Source organism: Orbicella franksi, chromosome 11 (assembly GCF_964199315.1).
Source record: "Orbicella franksi chromosome 11, jaOrbFran1.1, whole genome shotgun sequence".
In the NCBI taxonomy this organism is placed as follows: Eukaryota; Metazoa; Cnidaria; class Anthozoa; order Scleractinia; family Merulinidae; genus Orbicella; species Orbicella franksi.
The window spans coordinates 3,341,089-3,360,548 of NC_138155.1; the positions used below are offsets into that span (position 1 = coordinate 3,341,089).

At 41.5% G+C, this 19,460-nt stretch overlaps 3 protein-coding genes and 1 long non-coding RNA gene across 4 annotated transcripts; all 4 read right to left on the reverse strand.

The window, feature by feature from the left end:
* Nucleotides 1-4,297: 4,297 nt before the first annotated feature.
* LOC145460704 (uncharacterized) lies at nt 4,298-5,537 on the reverse strand. The gene is made up of 2 exons (XR_014039883.1): nt 5,287-5,537; nt 4,298-4,712 (listed from the first exon to the last, which is right to left on the reverse strand). It is a non-coding gene; the product is annotated as an uncharacterized LOC145460704 (long non-coding RNA).
* A 2,741-nt stretch (nt 5,538-8,278) lies between these two features.
* Nucleotides 8,279-10,449, reverse strand: LOC145502577 (uncharacterized). The gene has a single exon (XM_081481902.1). The coding sequence runs from the start codon at nt 10,447-10,449 to the stop codon at nt 8,776-8,778; it is 1,674 nt and encodes a 557-aa protein (XP_081338028.1). The 3' UTR covers nt 8,279-8,775.
* Nucleotides 10,450-14,663: 4,214 nt separating this feature from the next.
* On the reverse strand, nt 14,664-16,192 carry LOC145502878 (uncharacterized). Its single transcript, XM_081482281.1, has one exon. It carries the CDS (start codon nt 16,188-16,190, stop codon nt 15,651-15,653), a length of 540 nt encoding a protein of 179 aa, XP_081338407.1. The 5' UTR covers nt 16,191-16,192; the 3' UTR covers nt 14,664-15,650.
* An 86-nt stretch (nt 16,193-16,278) lies between these two features.
* LOC145503165 (uncharacterized) lies at nt 16,279-16,935 on the reverse strand. The gene has a single exon (XM_081482629.1). The coding sequence runs from the start codon at nt 16,933-16,935 to the stop codon at nt 16,279-16,281; it is 657 nt and encodes a 218-aa protein (XP_081338755.1).
* Between the last annotated feature and the right edge of the window lie 2,525 nt (nt 16,936-19,460).

The window sequence follows — 19,460 nt, forward strand, 5'->3', positions numbered from 1 at the left end:
CTTGCACCTCAAAGTACAGACGAAGTGAACAGTCGTTCGCACTTCAATGACTCGGTTTACTAAAGTATGTATCGACTCTTATGGACTCTATACAAGTACTTGGGAAACCCCCATTAGTCCGGTAATAGTTATTTTTAATAATAGTTTAATTCTTTGGTTTTCCGTTATGGATTGATAGGCCGCATACATGAATATTTTAAAACAGGACCTTCGTCATCAGTTTTTTATTTAGTTTTGGTAACCGGCGTCATCATTTCATAACGCACAAAATGACTTTTGGAATGAGACCCCTTGATTCATCGATAATCACTGTAAGTTTTGCTATTGCATCGCTAATTGCGAAGTAACGTATTATAGGAATGTAGAAGATAGAGAAAACAAGAGTAATTAAATTAACTCTGGCCAGCCGGCAGTTACATCCACAACTAGCTGACGTTGCACAAATAGACCGTGAAAGATGCTTACAAAGCTCCCCCCCAAAAATACGAGAACATACGTCAATGAATTGTGTCGACGGAGGCGTTATTTGGGGAATGCTGTCAACCTCAGCCGTTCAGTGTATCTCTCAAAAGATTGCTCAGTTTTCTTTTCGTGGGATATGTACCTCTGTCCTTTGAAGTACTATATAATTTTATTTTAAGGTAAATTTCCCGCTCTCACATGCAGTTCCGACGACTTAATTTTAAGTTGGGTCTAGCACGTCTCAATCTTACTCCATTTAAAGCCTGCACTTCAAGTCTTGATATAAATATTTTACACTTGTTCTTCAAGCCTTCAATAAGTTTTCGACGTTTTTCTCTTTGTTTTGTATAGCATTTCTTTTTATCATAATTATTATTTGGAAATACTGGAGGGATAAAGAAAAATATATTTTTTACATGCGGTCCTCGAAAACGGCAGTACTTTTTACACGCCCTTCCGGACAATTTAATTTTCCGGTTTCGGTTCCGCACATAAGCAAGAGCACGTGCGCACACGAATTTGCATATACACGGTTTAAACATTCAAAAATAAACAAGAAAGTGATTTTCTTTTAATGTATGACTGTCTAAAGAGTTGTATTAATAGCTGTAACATTTCCCGTTATTGAAAAATCAAACACTTATGGTTCATCGAATGCAGTTATCATTGATCGGTGCTTCATTAGTATTCATTAAATCATTTATATTCAAATCACTTTCGTTTCAGATGCCTGAAACGCTGAAACGAAACATGTAATTACAGTCCTCATACTAAACCCACCACCTAGCAAACTTTTTTTCAATGTATCACGCTCAAAATAACACTGAAGTGCTTTTGCCTTTTTGACTGAAATCGACTGAAAGCTGCACATTGTGCGAGTGCGGTCACTAGGGACTTTAAGCAGCGGGAACGTGGACGGCGACGGGGACGCCGAAACCTGTGAGAAGGCTGGGGAGAGAAGGCCGTTGTGGCGGGAATTCACAAACATTAAGCAGCACCGTCGGAAACCGCGGTTTCCGCACTCTCAAGCTTATTGACATTATTCGTCCTCTGTTTATCAGGATGAACTAGGATGACTTCATTGAAAGAAGTTCGCAATCAACTCTTGATAATCACGATGAAGGTGTGTTAAACGATGACGAACTTCTACTCTTGTACGATTTAAACCGGTCGAATGATCTCGACCACCCTTATGATTCCTTTCCTGATTTTAACTTCGATGGTTTGAAGACGACGAGTACCGGTCCGAATTTCGCTTCCACAAACGCAACTTGCCTCTTCTCGCTGAGCTGTACAATGAAGTAAATGAACTTATCATCAGCAGACGTTTAATCAGACTGGCGCGACAAATCAGTGTGCCGACTGATAAAGATCTAAGTAAACCACTGATCTTACGACTGAAAATGGAAACAGCTACGCAAGTGTTAATGGTGTCTACCCTTTTAAATGTGTTAGAATTTCACCATAATGAACCATTTGACATTTGAGTACTTCTTGAAAGGAAAAATTTCGGTTGAAATTCGTGTAAGTTGTCTTTATTTACATGAGATTTCAAAAAGATATTTCACGGTACTCACATGTTCGCCGACTGGCTTGAGTTCTCTTCAGATTTCTCGACGTTTCTTTAAAATGAAATATGTCACATAACAAGAGAAGACAAGCATTAAAGTTCCTCGAAATTAGAAACACGGGTTATTTAGCGTTGACACAGCACAGGAAACGAAAGCGAAAACTCACGTTTTCAGACAACGCGAAATGAGCTTCACTCACGTCGGGCCCGAACGCAGAACGTCTACTGGTTTCCCGCCAGTCATGCGCAGTGGACCTTTTGGCTTTTCCCTGATCTTATGGCGTTCCCGTCGCCGTCCGCGTTGTCGTTGCTTAAAGTCCCTACTGTAAAGCTAAAACGAGGACTGCGGACTGCACACTGTGGACTGCAGACTGCAAACTGCAGACTGCAGACTGCAGGCCGGGGGTAAAATGCAGACTGAGGGTAAAATGCAGACTGCAAACTACAGACTTTTTAACTGAATCGTGTTACCATTTCCATCACTGCGAGTACGGCTCACAGTCACACGACGTTTTACAGTTGAATCCGGGAAAGAAACAGCCACGAAAAAAAAAAGCTCAAAATTGTAATAAATATCTCCACTGCTACAAGCGCCACTCAAATCCTAGGCATAGATAATTTAAGGGAGAAATCATTTTGCCTGAGAAGTGAGGTGTACATTCTAAGATATTGAAACTGCCATTCCAATGGCTACTTCGCGAAACGGAGTCCAAATGCAAAGCCAAGGGATGTATTACAGTGGTATATTCACCGAGACGACAGGGTGCTAGAAACACTTGACAATGCTGCGGCAGTTTCGCGAATATATTCCAGCAGTTAAGTAAAGCATTTCTTTCAGTTGAGATCGAAAATTAAAGTAAAACAGCTAAGAAAGAGAACACATTTTCCCGATTGATCTATTTTCTGTATTTTTTTTTTGTTTTGAAAGTTAGGACAGTTACTCAACATGATTAATGACCCACTGACTCACACCAGCACTGTTTAATTAACTATATAAAACTTTTCTTGCACTTAATTAACATTTTGCTTGCTTGGATTTGTGAAATTAAAGTTCCCGTGACAGAATCGAAAGTGGGGACTCATTTAAAGTGATCTGATAAAACTGTGCTTCTTATTTAACCTCGTTGATTTTCATTCAGTAATAAATATGGTTAAACCATGGAAACATGCTTAGTAGGTAAAGAAGAACGAGTTTTCAATTAGTTTCAATTTCCGACACCGCTCAGTTGTAAAATATATTGTTTAGTGAAGATGTTGATTTTATTAAGTTAAACTATTCAGTAACGCCGTTAAAGTGCCACTATGATGAAATTCTCGATATCCATTTCTTTACATTTTCGTACACATTAGGTCTTTCCTAGATATCTTGCCAAATTTCAATTTTCTACGAACATCAAAACTCGTGGTTTTTGGACCTTAATTTCCGAGAATTCACGGCCGCCATTAATTTTCCTTGTTCCAAGTCTTGGTTGAAAATTGGAGAAAATGACGTCATTTTCTCAAAAATACCGCACGGGTTGAAATTATGATAACAATTAATGTAAAAAAAATTGCACGAATATATGAGCCAAAGTTTTTGTTATTCTTTATGCGAATTGCTGCGCTAATTGTTATTACAATTTCAACCCGTGTGGTATTTTTGAGAAAATGACGTCATTTTCTCAAATTCTCAACCAAGACTTGCAACAAGGAAAATTAATGGCGGCCATAAATTCTCGGAAATAAAGGTCCAAACGACATGAGTTCTAATGTTCGTAATAGATTGAAATTTGGCAAACAATCTAGGAAAGACCTATTGTGTGTGAAAATGTAAAAAAATGGGTATGGAGAATTTGATCATAGTGGCACTTTAATGTTTCTTTCATAAGCGCAAACGGTGAAGAACGTATAACACGTATAACGCCGAATAGAAAGCCGACCTCGGAAAGCGAACAATGTCTGGGTATCATTTTGGATCGTCTCCAGCTAATGTTAATAACAATTTATGACCTGATAGATGAAGAGATAATATCAGATATCATCAAACAAACATTAGGCTTAAAACAAAGGGAAAAAAAATTCTGCTGTAAAACTAACACAACGAATAGGGTCCGAATAACTTGTAAGTCAGGTTTTGTCACTCTGCGCGCCACGCACCATGCACATTAAACAGGAAATTGTCAAACAAGTCAGCTTTTATCATTTTTTTGTTTTACTTCAAATCTGGACAAGTAAGAACCTACAGGATACTTAATATTAATGTGAACAGCAGCTGAAGACTAGCTAATTCTAAAAAGAAAGATTTCGGTCATGCAATCGTTCCTTGAAAGGTTGCATGACGCCGTGACTTTCTATAAATGGCTTCACGTCATGAATTCGACTCGAAACTGAAAGTAAATCTAACAAAGACCTAATTGAAAAGCCAATGCACTGGCATATTAAACCTGATGCAATACGTAAGTCAGTTTTAAATATAGCTGACAGCTGTTTGGCGAAATTTTTTAAAGAAAAATGTCCCCAAAATATTACAGTCCCCGACACAAAAAATCATCAACTTCCGCCCTTCGTTGTACTTGTGTGACTGTCACGCTCGTGTGAAAAGGAGACACGATTATTACTCTGGGCTTGGTGGTGTGACGAATGGAGTGAAAGATCTCTGCTGAACAAAATCGCTGTCACACTCAGCACGTTGGAACAGGAACTATAAAAACAAATGAGACACTTAGTACATAAGAACACTTTATAGATAATACCTACAGATCAAGTGCCAGGAATATAGCGGAGGCTTTCTGACTAGCCTCTTCGCCTTGCGGTCTTTCTCCGCAATTTTCTATCAAGTACAAAGTTGGTTATCTCTGATGTCTCTGAGGGTGATTCTCCAAGTGTTAAAAAACATTTCCTGCCTCTGAGGACCCAGCTCCGTACCACTTTGCTCTTACTTCCTGGCTGAGGAGAACCAAGGGAGGGGTGGGTAAATCACAAATCATGCATTTTGCCGGAAAACCTAAGAATGTTATAAGTAGGTACAGTGACCTGAAGAACATCTATCAAGAGAGTATCGGGTTTTAAAAATCCTGATCAGCTTCCACTTTCTTCTAGAAATATCCACACAGATGCAAACTAGTAGGTAACGAGAATAACAGCTTGATCGCGAAAGGACAACTATCTTTATATATTAAATCAAGTCATCTCAGCTTATGCCATACCAAAGGTATAAAAACATAACGAGGAACCTTCTTCGGTAGGATTTTTAACTATAAAATAAATTTACAGACCTTCTCGATGCTTTCCCGGTCAAAAATCCTGTAAGCTGCTCCCGCCTTTATTTGAGTCCTTTCAATCATACCTAGAGTTGTGCACTGGAAGCCTGAGCCCGCAATTTCCATGTTGTATGCTATGCACGAGTGTCTGCGCACGCATGCGTCTATGCATTGCAGCTCTGAAAACACTTCCTGTCTGGAATTCAGATGGCCAATCAGGATCGCGTTAAAAGTGATGTCGAAGATCTGGGGCGGGGAGCAAGGAACATCCAAGCGAGCAGTAAAAGTAGATTCAATATCTGTCATAAGAAAATGACACATTAGCCGGATATTTCGTCAGTTTTGACCTCCAACGAAACAGGAAGTTACAATCACCAGTTGACAAGACTCTGGAGCCCGGGGAGTGCGGGGGGGGGGACCCCTCCCCCCATATAAAAATTACCGAGTGCTCGTTGGAAATTTTGAAAAGAACAGCTAAGAGGTACCAAGATCCTGCTTTGTGGGTGTGGCTTGAAACTTCTTTCACCCCTAAGAGGTACCAATCCTAAAATAACACATTATCTCCTGTCATATTCTTTTCGGCTCAACACCCTAAAAGATACCGCAACAGCTCCCGCTGTGGACCTTTTGAGGCTGAACACCCTAAGAGCTATCAAAACCGCTTTTTAACACCTTGAAGATACGATAAGCATCCCTTTCCTTTTATATGTGAGTTCCCCCCCCCCTCCCCTCCCCGGCTTCTGGAGTGAAGAAAATTTGTTCACAGCCTGCCCAAAGCGTCCTTACTACCAGTAAGACGACTGCAACGATCGAAGACCTCTCTTATCGTTACTTATTTTCGTGGGAAATTAATTTTGCGAAAATGGCATCGGGATATTTGGTGAGACTGAAATGTCGCGATTTGGCCAAAAAAGTACGTTAAAAGGAACTAAATTTCGCGAAAATTGTCAAAATACTGAAGTTACAAGAAGCCAGATAGGAATGGATCGTTTGACGACTGCACCAGGGATATCTTACAAGAACTGCAGCAAGAAGATGATATTGATTCAGGCGAAGACTTTTTGGAACGCCGAACTTTAAATAGAGAACATGGACAAGATAATTATGTGTAAAGTGACGATGACGTTGATTAAAGAATTACATAGTAGAGTATAAAATCTCGCGAAAATCTTTTCTGCGGGACTTAAATTTCGCGATTATTTGAAAATCGCGTAAATACAGTAACAATAAGGTAGAAAAAGGTTCAGTTCGTTCTCAATTCGTTCCCAGACCTCCCGTTTCGTCCAAAAATAGGGAATAAATTGTGGGAGAAATATTAATGAATGGAAGTTAAAAAACACCGACCTGCTTCTTACCTACATGTAAAATACAGCGTTGAAAGAATCAAGACGTGAGCCAGCAGCATTCTCAATAGAAAGCAAACCACTAAACGAAAAGTCAAAAGCAGCTTTGAAAAGTAACATCAACCAGTCCCAAATTAAAATGAAATGAAGCTATGAATTCATTCACTCAGCTCTAAGGATGATATTCAAATTCACTGATCTAAAAACAGAATTACCGAAACTAACCCAGAGAACTGATTTCAGATGGTACTCACAATTTTGAGGGTCCACTCAAGCATAACCAACGTTGTCAATCAGTTAGGTTTAAATCAGGCTAAATCCTGATTCGTGAAGAAAAAATATTTTAAGAAGCAAATGTTACTGTCTCGTAAAATACCAGCCAATACTATTTCTTCTTGAGCCTGGCAATTGTTTGCTAAGAGTCCTTATTGCTATCATATTAGACCGGAATGAAATAAGAAATTGCTTTCAGCTTATTAGGGAGTTGTTTGGAGAGCTGATTTGATAGATACACAAAATAAAGCCACAAACGTCTATCACTTGGGAAGATAATGTAAAGGTGTTAAATGGCTTTGAAAGTACGTGGGATTTAGCAATATTCATGCTAATTTCTGTAGATTAACATGCTAACTTGGTCCGAATTTTAGGAGAATAAAGTAAAAGAAATGCTCTATGACTGTTGAGTAATTTCGATGTTATCTATTTTTGTTTTGTTCCACGGTTTAGCTTTACTCATGAAAACCTCAGAACCAAGTTCAGAACTGATGCTTACCGAAATTGGATACCCAATGTTAAAGTTCAAATTTATTTTTTGACTAGCCACTTTATTCAAACCATTTTTTATCAACCAGGTTTCTTCCACTTATGCGCACTGATTTTCCTCTCCAGTGCTAAGAGAGCATAATCAACAATTATTGGATGAGATTCTTTTTTTACCGAGACCTTGATTATTCTAGATATCACAAAAACCAAATCTAATAATTGCTTTATTATACATTGAACAACAAAAAAATGGTCACGACAGTCATGTTTTCACTTCTTCACTGACGGCAAGCAACACAAAGCGCGCGAACTTGACATGATTACCCTTAGAAATCATGCACCGCGGTCATACATGACATGATTATTCATGACCTTGAGTGCCCTTGACATGATTATTGCATAATCAGCCGCTAGATGACGTCACCGGCGCTGATTTCGAAAAGTCACTGTACGCTTTCGGCCAATTAGAAAAGAGAAAGTGAGTTCAATGTATAATAACATGTCTAATGGTGTTCAAGCATTAAATTGGTCACCGAGTAACTGTAATCAATTCTAAGACAGTTTTCAATTTGGGTCATCGTAAAAAATCTTCCACGAAAATTGACAGCTATATGAAAATAAAAAAATACGTGGGTGTTGTCATTGCTCAATGCGTTGGCGTTCAAAACTGCTTAATTTAAAATTCATTTGTTAGAGAGGATATTACGCTATCATTTTCTTTACCGTGGATCACCGCTGAAACACTGCAAATCGTGTACAGTCCCTCGCGTAGCGGGCTTAATTGAGAGAGGGAGTGGGACGGGGAGAGAGTTGACCACACTTGTTAAAACACGATGTATCAGGTGGGACGCTGTCCTCTTATAGTAATTCTTCGATGAACATGTAAATGTATGTAAGAATTCCACCAATAATTTTAATTACATCTTAAAAGACATAAATCTTTATTTTAAAGTTGGTTGCTAGTCACCTGAAATGACTATATAGAGCTAATCTAGTTGGGTGCTCATTACATTCAACAAGAAAAGAAACGACAGCGGTCGTGTGTCCCAGTGCCCAGTAACTCGGTAATCTTTCCAAAGTAAACTGAACCACACCTAAAATACATTATAATGATTATTTTGTCGTATTAATATTACGTTTCTTTTTTCTTTTTTCTTATGAGAACAAATTCCCTTGAGGGTCAGTCACATTCTATTTTAACTAGGTTGTTCACAGCCCTCTATTTTCTGGTATTTTTATTCGATCTTGAACGCGCGGATGACATCGCGAGAGAACTGGACGCCAAGGCTTAACGGGAGACCTGACAGCTCACCTCCCCGTCCCCACCCCCAAGTGCTTTCGGGCTCGCTTTTTCTTTCGCCTGCGTTGAAAAATAGAGAGGCTATGAACAGTCTATATTTTAACACACTATAAACACCCTCCCAAGGCCACACTGATAACTGAGTAGAGCAACGTGTCCCTCTGGAGTCACCATCATTCCTCTTTCGGATCTATTAATACCTCTTATATGGATTTGAGCGCTGCGCACAAGCTCGCCATCTTTGGTGTATATATGCAGGAAACCGTGACCACGTCCTACATAAGCGACGACGACATGTTCACTTGAATGGTGAAATGCAATTCCACGCGTAGGAAAAAGACTAAACGTGAGTCTGAATTTAGAAAGATGGTCACCGTGTTCACTGAACATGTGTACGTAGGAGTCTGTGTCCAACACAATAACACGGTCATCACTAGCAAGCGCCAGATCTAATACAGACCTCAAAAGTCCTTCTCCAAAACTGCGCACAAATTGTCCATCATTCTCGTACACATGAAGCGCATTACCTTCCTTAAGATATCTGATGCCCGTTATAACAACTTTGCGCTTACTATCGACTACTACAGCAGCAGAGTTATACCGGTCTGCATTCACAGGAAACTGATGGTGCACTTTCCCGTTGTTGTTAAACATGTATACCACTGACTCAAATCCTGAATAATGAAGCTTATACAATTTGACCAGTACATAGAAGTTTTCGTTCATGTCGACGGCGACATCTAACACTTGAAGACTTACTTGGTCTACATTATGAACAGGGAGACTGAAATGATCTATAAACTGTCCTCTTCTGTCGAACACCTTTACTTCACTATTCATACTCTCAGTTATAATGAACTGTCCTTTGGAATTCATCGCCATACTGCAAGGTTTTTTAAGCCTGTGTTCCTTCACTCCCTCCTGGCCAAATGACCATGGTGCAATTTCAACAAAACAGTGCTCCATGCCCTGCTTACGAAGAACTTCAACTACCCTTTCGTCACGCAACGGATCAATGTTTCCTTCTTCAGTATGAACTGTAGGCCACATCCAGAAAGGTTCCTCTTTACTGACTGCTTGCGTGACATCGAAGATGACACGATTCACGTGACAGACACTAGAAATGATCTTCCCGCGTCCGCCTTTATTAAACTTTGCCATGATGCCTTTCCGGAGTTCGACGTTAAAACTATTCTGTACTGCTGCCAGACAGTTTATTTCTTTGATACACACTCTACACGGCGCTATTGCGTCCGCAGGATTGTCTATTGTCTCTAGTATTGTGGCCATTACCCGATATTCCATTGCCAGGATGCGGTCAGACGTTGTTAGAGCTTCATTTTTAAAAGCTCTTGTTGCTTCCCTGCGAGCCTCTTCGAATCTCTTCTTTGCGTTGGCAAGCGCCCTCGTAGCTGATTCATCCAGACCAATAAGCTCCACGTTTACGTTTCGCATTTCTTCGGCGAGAGCAAACGCTTCAGCACAGGCTGCTCGTACAGGTTCGTCTCCGCCCTCACTTCTGGGCCTTGCTTTATCGAACACTTCATAGAGCAGCTCGATTCCTTCCTCAAAGAAGCTGATACTTGCTAACAAATCTTTCCTTGACAATCCATCCAACTTTGACTTGATATCGTCTATCTCACGGACGATGACACTGCGAAATTTTTGTTCTGTTACGTCGCCTTCTTTCAGTCTCTCCGCTGCCTTATCTCTGCCTTTATTCACTAGCAAGCCAATAGTGGCTTTGAAGACGGCAATTACAATCGAAGACATTATCCTTTAGTTAATGGTTTTCAGTTAGTACTTTATTTCGGTGTCAAATTGTTCGCTGTGGCGACGACGGAAGCAAAGTGAACGGGTTCAATTAAGTCTTGGCATACGATTAAATTTTCGAAACAAAGTGCTTAAGTTCTAGTCTAGTGATTCACAAAAGAATCGAAAGTAATCTTTGCTGAATCAATGTTTCTAAAAATTTAAACTGTGAAAACAAGAAAGAAGAAAATGTTTCTATAAGAGGTTTAAAGCATGTAAGTTCATTAATAGTGCTTGGCTTTTTCATCGAATCCTGGAAAAAAAGAAATATTATTTTGACTTTTTTTGGATCAAAGAGGAAAATATTTCAGAAAGCTTTTGCATATGAATGAAATTTCGAAACAAAATAACAATTAACTCAAGTTCTAGTTTGATGATTCACAAAAGAATCGAAACTACAAACTTTGCTGATGCAATGTTTGACGTCAAATTTTGAACTGGAGAAATGAGAAGTTAGAAAATGTCTCAACATATTTTACAAGAGATTTCAAGTATGTTTTAGTTGTTCTTTCGTAGTGGCTGGTTGTTTTATCGAATCCTAGAAATTAATTTGGACAATATTTCAAATATGCTTTGAAAAAAGCGTCAAAAACTGATAAACACTTAGTCTATTATTAGAGTTGAACCGAGCTAACTTGAGCCACGTCACGGGCGATGCCGCGTCTTGAATTGATATAGCTGAATCAGTTACAAGTCAGTTTTTATGATCTGCCTCACTCTTCCTCAGGCTAACAGGGCTTGCGTCTTTTGTTTCTGCATTGTGTTTACATTTACTATAGTAAACTTCAATTTCTGAGACAAAAAAATATGGCAGTGTAGTATGGGCTTATGCATATCAGTCTCATCTTGTGAAAATATACAAACTACAAAAGAAAATTGTAGGAAGAATAAAGTGACCTTCAAAGAATACAATCACAACTCAAAATCATTATTTGACAATTTGAAGATACTGATTTTTTGTCACGTTAAATATTACACCATTGCTATCTTAATAAGTAAATTTTCAAACAAACATAAATATTTTCAGGGCTAATGAAGAAGTTCAGAGCCACAACACTCGATAACAAAAAAAAAAAAAAAAAAAAAATAGAAATTACACAAGCGTTGTATCAAAACAAACCTTAGGAAATTGAGCAGTAGTTTTAAAGGAGTTGATATATACAAGTAGTATAGGACGCTCATATGAGCGGTAACCGATCATGAGCCGAGAAAGACAATAGGCTATTGTTTGGAGAACAATGGACGCTATTGTTTTCCACATCCAAGATGGCCGCCACAAATTTCAGCCAATCAGGAGCCGAATTAAGAACAATGTATGCTATTGTTTTCCAAATCCAAGATGGTCGCCACAAATTTCAGCCAATCAGGAGCCGAATTAAGAATTCAAGATGGCGGCGCCCACGAAAGTCGGCCATGTTGGAAAACAGCCCACCAGCCTCGACGGAGGACTGGGATCGGTCTCACGGATTTCCATAGCGACACAAATCACGCCAGGGTCACGCAAAAAATGTCATGCAACTTCAAAATCGATACTTACAGTGTCCTGTGGTCCTAAACGACAGAGGTCCATCCAACAAGCGGCCATGATGGAGACTGAGAGACTTGTGTCCGAGGCACTTATATACCTTTCTATTCGTTCCAAAGCATCCTGGGATGGTGACCTCATCGGGAACCAATCCTAGACTTGCCCCACTCCCTTCGCAGTCGAAGGGGTAAAAATAGGGATAAGGGGGTACTCCCCGTTCCAAAGCATCCTGGGCTGGTGACCTCATCGGGAACCAATCTTAGACTTGCCCCACTCCCTTCGCGGTCGAAGGGGTAAAAATTGGGGTGAGGGGGTACTCCCCGTTCCAAAGCATCGTGGGACGGTGACCTCATCGGGAACCAATCCTAGATTCGTCCCACTCCCTTCTCGGCCAAAGGGGTAAAATAGGGATAACGGGGTACTCCCTCTTAGTCTGCTATTTAAAACCTTCACACGTTTTGAAAAGGACCAAAACAAAGTTTGTTGACTCACGAAATGGAAGTTAGAAGAAGTCGAAGACTACTAGGATTGACCCCGAAGTAGATGAGTTCAAGGACAAATGTTTCATCTGTCAAGGCGACCTTGTCATTGACTCCTTGACTCGATGTAGTGCGAAAACTTATTGCTGTGGAAAATTTTTGCACAAGAGATGTTTGCAACAGGAGTTACAATACTCAGATAAGTGCGGACATTGCAAAACCTCAAATCCTCGGGGGAATGAAGATGAGGCACAACTTTCACCTTGGGAGGAGGTGGTACGAGAGAGGATTACCAACGCAACGAATGCCATCAATAGGTATCGGCGAGGGGGACGGCCTTATCATATTCACAATCGTAATATTGTTTCGTGGAGGACCTTGCCGTACCACGCGAATCTTTCCATCTGGTTTGAATTTTATCAGGAGCCATAATCAGGGACGGAGACCGTAAGCGCGCGCCATTTCTAGTATTGGGGTTGTCCCCATGATATGGGACAATAATTCTATTTTTAGAACAAATTGCGCCATCGCCTGCGGCACACGCGCGTAAATGCTGCGAGGATTTTTGCGGATGTCGCGCGGGGGAAATAACGTCCGAAATTCGCGAAATTTTTCATGTTTTTGGCCCACAACTCAACGCGTTTACGTCTGTTGGAATTTTGCTTAAGTATTTTCGTCGTAAGCTGCTCCAGTTTGAGTGAAGTAAGACAGTGTCGAATTTAGGTATGTTCCGCTTTAAGCTTAGATATATATCGCCGACCAAGTTGTGTTCCGACGGATGCTTCTTTTACATGAGCTGTACATTACTCCACTTTAAATTTTACATATGTTGAAGATTAACAGCTTTTCCATTACACAGCAAAAAACTAGCTGGATATATTTAGATATAGCAGAGCTTCAAGACTTCATAGTTTCCCAGCTCCTCTTGCCACACGCTTGCGAGGAATTTGCCAGTCTATCGCGACCGAAAAGTAAAACAAAATAATTGCTAGTTTGAGTTTCGCCTGAATTGTAAGCAACGCTTGATGTTTCACCAAGGCCCAATAACTTTACGTCCGTAGATACTGCTCAGTTTTATTCGTGTAAAAATCCAGTAAATTCTCTGTTGTCGATGAATGAGAGCGCCCGCCGATGCGTGGTTTGTACAGTCAGTAAATATGACAAATTGTACTTCCGCTGCACTTTCGTGTTAAAACATACATCGAACTCAAACAATAACTCTATAGTTTTTAAATATGTTTAAGATTGATAAATGTTTGAGAACATATTAAAAGCTAAGCTGAAAATATGCGAATAAAGCAGAAATAATCAGCAAAGTTACGATGACGCTTTCTTTAATCAACTTCGAATAACGATTTCGATTTTGTTGATCAACTTGAAAATATCAAAACTTCTTGCCTATTTTCATTTCCGCAGTGTAAAACTTCACTATGCTTATGTTGAAGAAGCACACATGATGTTAGTAGCCTTTTTTGCGTTCGTGAAATTTGTTTCAGCATCTCAGCACAAAAGAGAACGAAAGAAATCTTTGTCAAGATTTGTTGAAAACACCGACTCGGACTTGAAAGTGCACGAGCTGCACTATGCAAATGAACTAATTGTACGCGTCAGACTTTCCTTTCAAAAACTTTTGCAAACCGTTTGCAAACAAGTAGAAACAATAAGAAACCATCAAAACATGTTTTGGTTATGATTAACCATTGTCCGAGAAACTCACAAATCAACTCGATACCAGAGTAGAGAGTTTTCTTGCTATATTCTTAAGTCAGAACAAACGCAAAAACATACGCGTAAGCTTACAACTAGCGCGAGCAGATCTTATTATCCATTCCCAGCGCGAGATTGAAGTCTTGTTTTCGACCCTGAAAACCCACCTTTTCCGTTGGCTCAGAGCATAAAACTACATATAAGCGCCCTGGTTCTTAGTCCCTGCCTTATTCCCTGCCATCGCTGTGAAAAATACGCAAGAGAATCTCTCAACTCTCACCATTTGATCATGCAACGTGACAACATCCACGCGAGAATCCCCGACATGTGCGTGAATCCGCGCGGATATATGACGTCAGGATGGCGCAATTTGTTCTAAAAATAGAAAAATTGTCCCATATCATAGGTGCGCGCGGATCCCAAGACTTACGGTCTCCATCCCCGATTATGGCTCCTGATTTTATACAAGACTCACCATCTTCGTGCAGCAAAGGGGAAACGCTACCCTGTACATCCATGCCTATGTCAACTTGCCGTGGATGACCATTACTCGGTCAATAAGACAGACGGTGTATGAAATGTTCAGTAGAAACATCCCAACGGAAGTAATGCTCTGCGTACGCGAAGTAAAGTTTAGGTTATTGTTCCTGTCGTGGCTGCACTACGACGCTGAGGATGAAGTGATTATCAACGGATTAACTCTTCGGTCATCTTTTTCACTCCCCATTTACCCTGAAGACACAGCTTGGGTGTAACGTGTAACTTTTATTGTAACTCAAAAAACTCGTAAAACAAAACAAAAACAAAAACAAAGAGTCTGAGTCTTAATAACGTTTATTGAATAATGATAATAAAAATAAGAACATGAGCTCCGAAAGAGAATTGGTTACAATTTTTAACTCCTTAACTCTTGACCGTCGGTATTCCACAAAGTGTTGGGAACTAAACTCGTTTCCAGTTTCACAGACTCTTGGTCCCTGGCCCCAAAACGCACGATATTCTGCCCTAGTTTTCTTTGCTTTTGGTCATGAAGTCTTTACCTGATCCGTTCCTTATTCTTGGCATAGTAACTTCTCCAATACTCGTTGATCCGTTCCCTGTTGTTTTTACAGTATTGTCTTCGATAATTTCTGATATGCTCCTTGTTCTGTTGACAATAGGCTCTCTGGCTGCTGGCGAGTCGTTCCTTGTTGTTTTCATACCATCTTTTACGACGGGTTTTGAGAATCCCGACGTTCTCTGCACGATATCTCTTTTGTTGGGCCAGGATTCGCTGTTTGTTCTTGGCATAATATTTTTTGTGGTAGGCCTTTTTACAGACAACCCTCTGGTCATTCCCTGACAGTTGATTGGAGCAATTCATCTTGCATGTGTGGCGTCTTACAAATAATGACTAAAACCCTGGAATCACACACTCTTATAAGAGTCACATGGCTAATTCAGGTCTTAACCTATTCTTCTACTTCCTCTTCGTCATCATCGTCGGGGAGTAACTTCTTCCGCATTAGTCTGTTTAGCAGGAATTTTCGTTTTGCCACTGCCGACTCGGCCGCTTCGTCAAAATCCATGTCGTCTTCCTCAATAAAGCGTCGAAGAGTCTTCATGACTTTACGGTGTATTGCGTCGTGTTTGATACGGTGAGTCCATTTTAGACGCTCTAAGTAAGTCCTTCGTAGCCTTCTTCTACTTACAGGTAATAGGACGTTGAAAGCAGCATTTTCGGCATAGTTTTGGGATTTTCCCTTATCCAGGAACTGCTGGACTTCCTTCAGGTAGGTTTCTTTGACGTCTTCCCCGACGTTTTGACGTAGCGGACTCCACGGATCTGGTTCATCGTCGTCCGCTTCTTCTTCCTCTTCGGAGCTGCTACTATCTTCATCTTCTTCCTGTTCCTCTTCAGGCTCCTCTTCATCCACCTCTTCGTCCTCTTCAACGTTCTCATCATTGTTATCTTCCACAGGGCCAAAAATATCTGTTGAACGATCATCCATGATTCTCGTCGACCTTCACCCAAGACCACGTACTTCAAATGAACCGAGTCGATTAAACTGATGTTTTATATACCATTTTGGGCAATGATCAGACATCGTCTCTCTTTCTTCGATGCCAGCGTGGGTATCCTTCGTGCGTCATGAGGTGACTAAACACGCGTTTCCTGTCATCACTGGCGGGATGTAAATCCAGGACCGTGTACCCAAACGGTCGTTCGGTCACTTTTTGATACGCGTCCATCATGTCTTGCCAGCAAGTGGGAAAAGCTTGAAGCAGTAAATTCTTCATCCCTAATTGATCTCTCGGATTTTTGAAGGCTACGATGTAGTGGGCGTTCCTGGAAATACTCTTGGCGTATTTCCCTGATGGAAACATGTCTTGGCACAAGTACAACACGGTGATATTTTGATGATGAGAGTGTTTGGTGAATAAGTCTAGCAACGCTTTGTCCTCACCTCCCTCTGCCATCAGATCGTCCAGTACGAGTAATCCACCCTTCGGAAACCATGACTTGAGATGGTCTGACTCTGGAATCCCTTCGTGAAATTGCACACCAGCGTCTTCCATGTCTCTAAATCCGTCTTGCCACGCCCCGTAGCAATAATGAATCGTAGTGGGAGGGTTTACAAACAATTCTTCCAAGTGATCCAAGAGTAACGATTCGGTAAAACAAGTCTCGCCACAACCAGAAGGGCCCACGATCAAAATACTGGAGGGTGTCTTGAACTGAAACGCTTCTCCCATTTCTATTCTACCCGGGGATCCCATGGTGCTTTTCGGTAGGAAATGTGATATTTGGGACATCTCGTGTCTTTTCTGATCCACTGCTTTGACAACTATGTTTTTCGTGACGAATTCTACTGTCTGCACGGGAGAATAGTCTATGACAATATCGACAATAAAGGGACATGACTCCTTGCTAGTTTGACTCAAAATGAATTGAGGCAGTTAATGCCTTAGTTTTATACATGATTAATGATCGAGTTGACGAGTGTGGTGGAGGCGGTGGTGGTGGTGGTGATGGTGAATGTGGTGGTGGTGCAGGTAATGGATGTGGTGGTTGTGGTGAATGTGGTGAATGTGGTGGTGGTGGATGCGGTGGTGGTGGTGTAGGTAATGGATGTGGCTGTGGTGGTAAATGTGGTGGATGTAGCGGTGGTGGTGGTGGCGGTGGTAAATGTGGTGGTGGTGTAGGTGGTGGTGGTGGTGGATGCGGTGGTGTTGGCGGTGGTAAATGTGGTGATGGTGGTGGTGGTGGTGGCGGTGGTAAATGTGGTGGTGGTGGTAAGTGTGGTGGTGGTGTAGGTGGTGGTGGTGGTGGATGCAGTGGTGGTGGTGAATGTGGTGGATGTGGTGGTGGTGGTGGTGAATGTGGTGGATGTGGTGGTGGTGGTGGTAAATGTGGTGGATGTGGCAGTGGTGGTGGTGAATGTGGTGGTGGTGGCGGTGGAGGTCGATGTGGTGGGAAATTTGGTGGTGGTGGTAAATGTGGTGGTGGTGGTGGTGGTGTAGGTGGTGGTGGTGTAGGTGGTGGATGTGGCTGTGGGGATGAATGTGGTGGATGCGGCGGTGGTGGTACATGTGGTGGTGATATAGGAGGTGGTGGTGGTGAATATGGTGGTAGTGATGGTGCATGTGGTGGTGGTGGTGAATGTGGCGGTGGTAGTGAATGTGGTGGTGGTGGCGGCGGTGGTGGCGGTGGTGGTGAATGTGGTGGTGGTGGATGTGGTGCTGGATGTGGTGGTGGTGGTAAATGTGGTGGTGGTGGTGGTGGTGGTGGTGGTGGCGGTGGTGGTGTAGGTGGTGGTGGTGGTGGTAAATGTGGGGGTAGTGGATGAGGTGGTGGTGGTGTCGTAAAAGATGGTATGAAAACAACAAGGAACGACTCGCCAGCAGCCAGAGAGCCTATTGTCAACAGAACAAGGAGCATATCAGAAATTATCGAAGACAATACTGTAAAAACAACAGGGAACGGATCAACGAGTATTGGAGAAGTTACTATGCCAAGAATAAGGAACGGATCAGGCAAAGACTTCATGACCAAAAGCAAAGAAAACTAGGGCAGAATATCGTGCGTTTTGGGGCCAGGGACCAGGAGTCTGTGAAACTGGAAACGAGTTTAGTTCCCAACACTTTGTGGAATACCGACGGTCAAGAGTTAAGGAGTTAAAAATTGTAACCAATTCTCTTTTGGAGCTCATGTTCTTATTTTTATTATCATTATTCAATAAACGTTATAAAGACTCAGACTCTTTGTTTTTGTTTTTGTTTTGTTTTACGAGTTTTTTGAGTTACAATAAAAGTTATACGTTACACCCAAGCTGTGTCTTCAGGGTAAATGGGGAGTGAAAAAGATGACCGAAGAGTTAATCCGTTGATAATCACTTCATCCTCAGCGTCGTAGTGCAGCCACGACAGGAACAATAACCTAAACTTTACTTCGTGTACGCAGAGCATTACTTCCGTTGGGATGTTTCTACTGAACATTTCATACACCGTCTGTCTTATTGACCGAGTAATGGTCATCCACGGCAAGTTGACATAGGCATGGATGTACAGGGTAGCGTTTCCCCTTTGCTGCACGAAGATGGTGAGTCTTGTATAAAATTCAAACCAGATGGAAAGATTCGCGTGGTACGGCAAGGTCCTCCACGAAACAATATTACGATTGTGAATATGATAAGGCCGTCCCCCTCGCCGATACCTATTGATGGCATTCGTTGCGTTGGTAATCCTCTCTCGTACCACCTCCTCCCAAGGTGAAAGTTGTGCCTCATCTTCATTCCCCCGAGGATTTGAGGTTTTGCAATGTCCGCACTTATCTGAGTATTGTAACTCCTGTTGCAAACATCTCTTGTGCAAAAATTTTCCACAGCAATAAGTTTTCGCACTACATCGAGTCAAGGAGTCAATGACAAGGTCGCCTTGACAGATGAAACATTTGTCCTTGAACTCATCTACTTCGGGGTCAATCCTAGTAGTCTTCGACTTCTTCTAACTTCCATTTCGTGAGTCAACAAACTTTGTTTTGGTCCTTTTCAAAACGTGTGAAGGTTTTAAATAGCAGACTAAGAGGGAGTACCCCGTTATCCCTATTTTACCCCTTTGGCCGAGAAGGGAGTGGGACGAATCTAGGATTGGTTCCCGATGAGGTCACCGTCCCACGATGCTTTGGAACGGGGAGTACCCCCTCACCCCAATTTTTACCCCTTCGACCGCGAAGGGAGTGGGGCAAGTCTAAGATTGGTTCCCGATGAGGTCACCAGCCC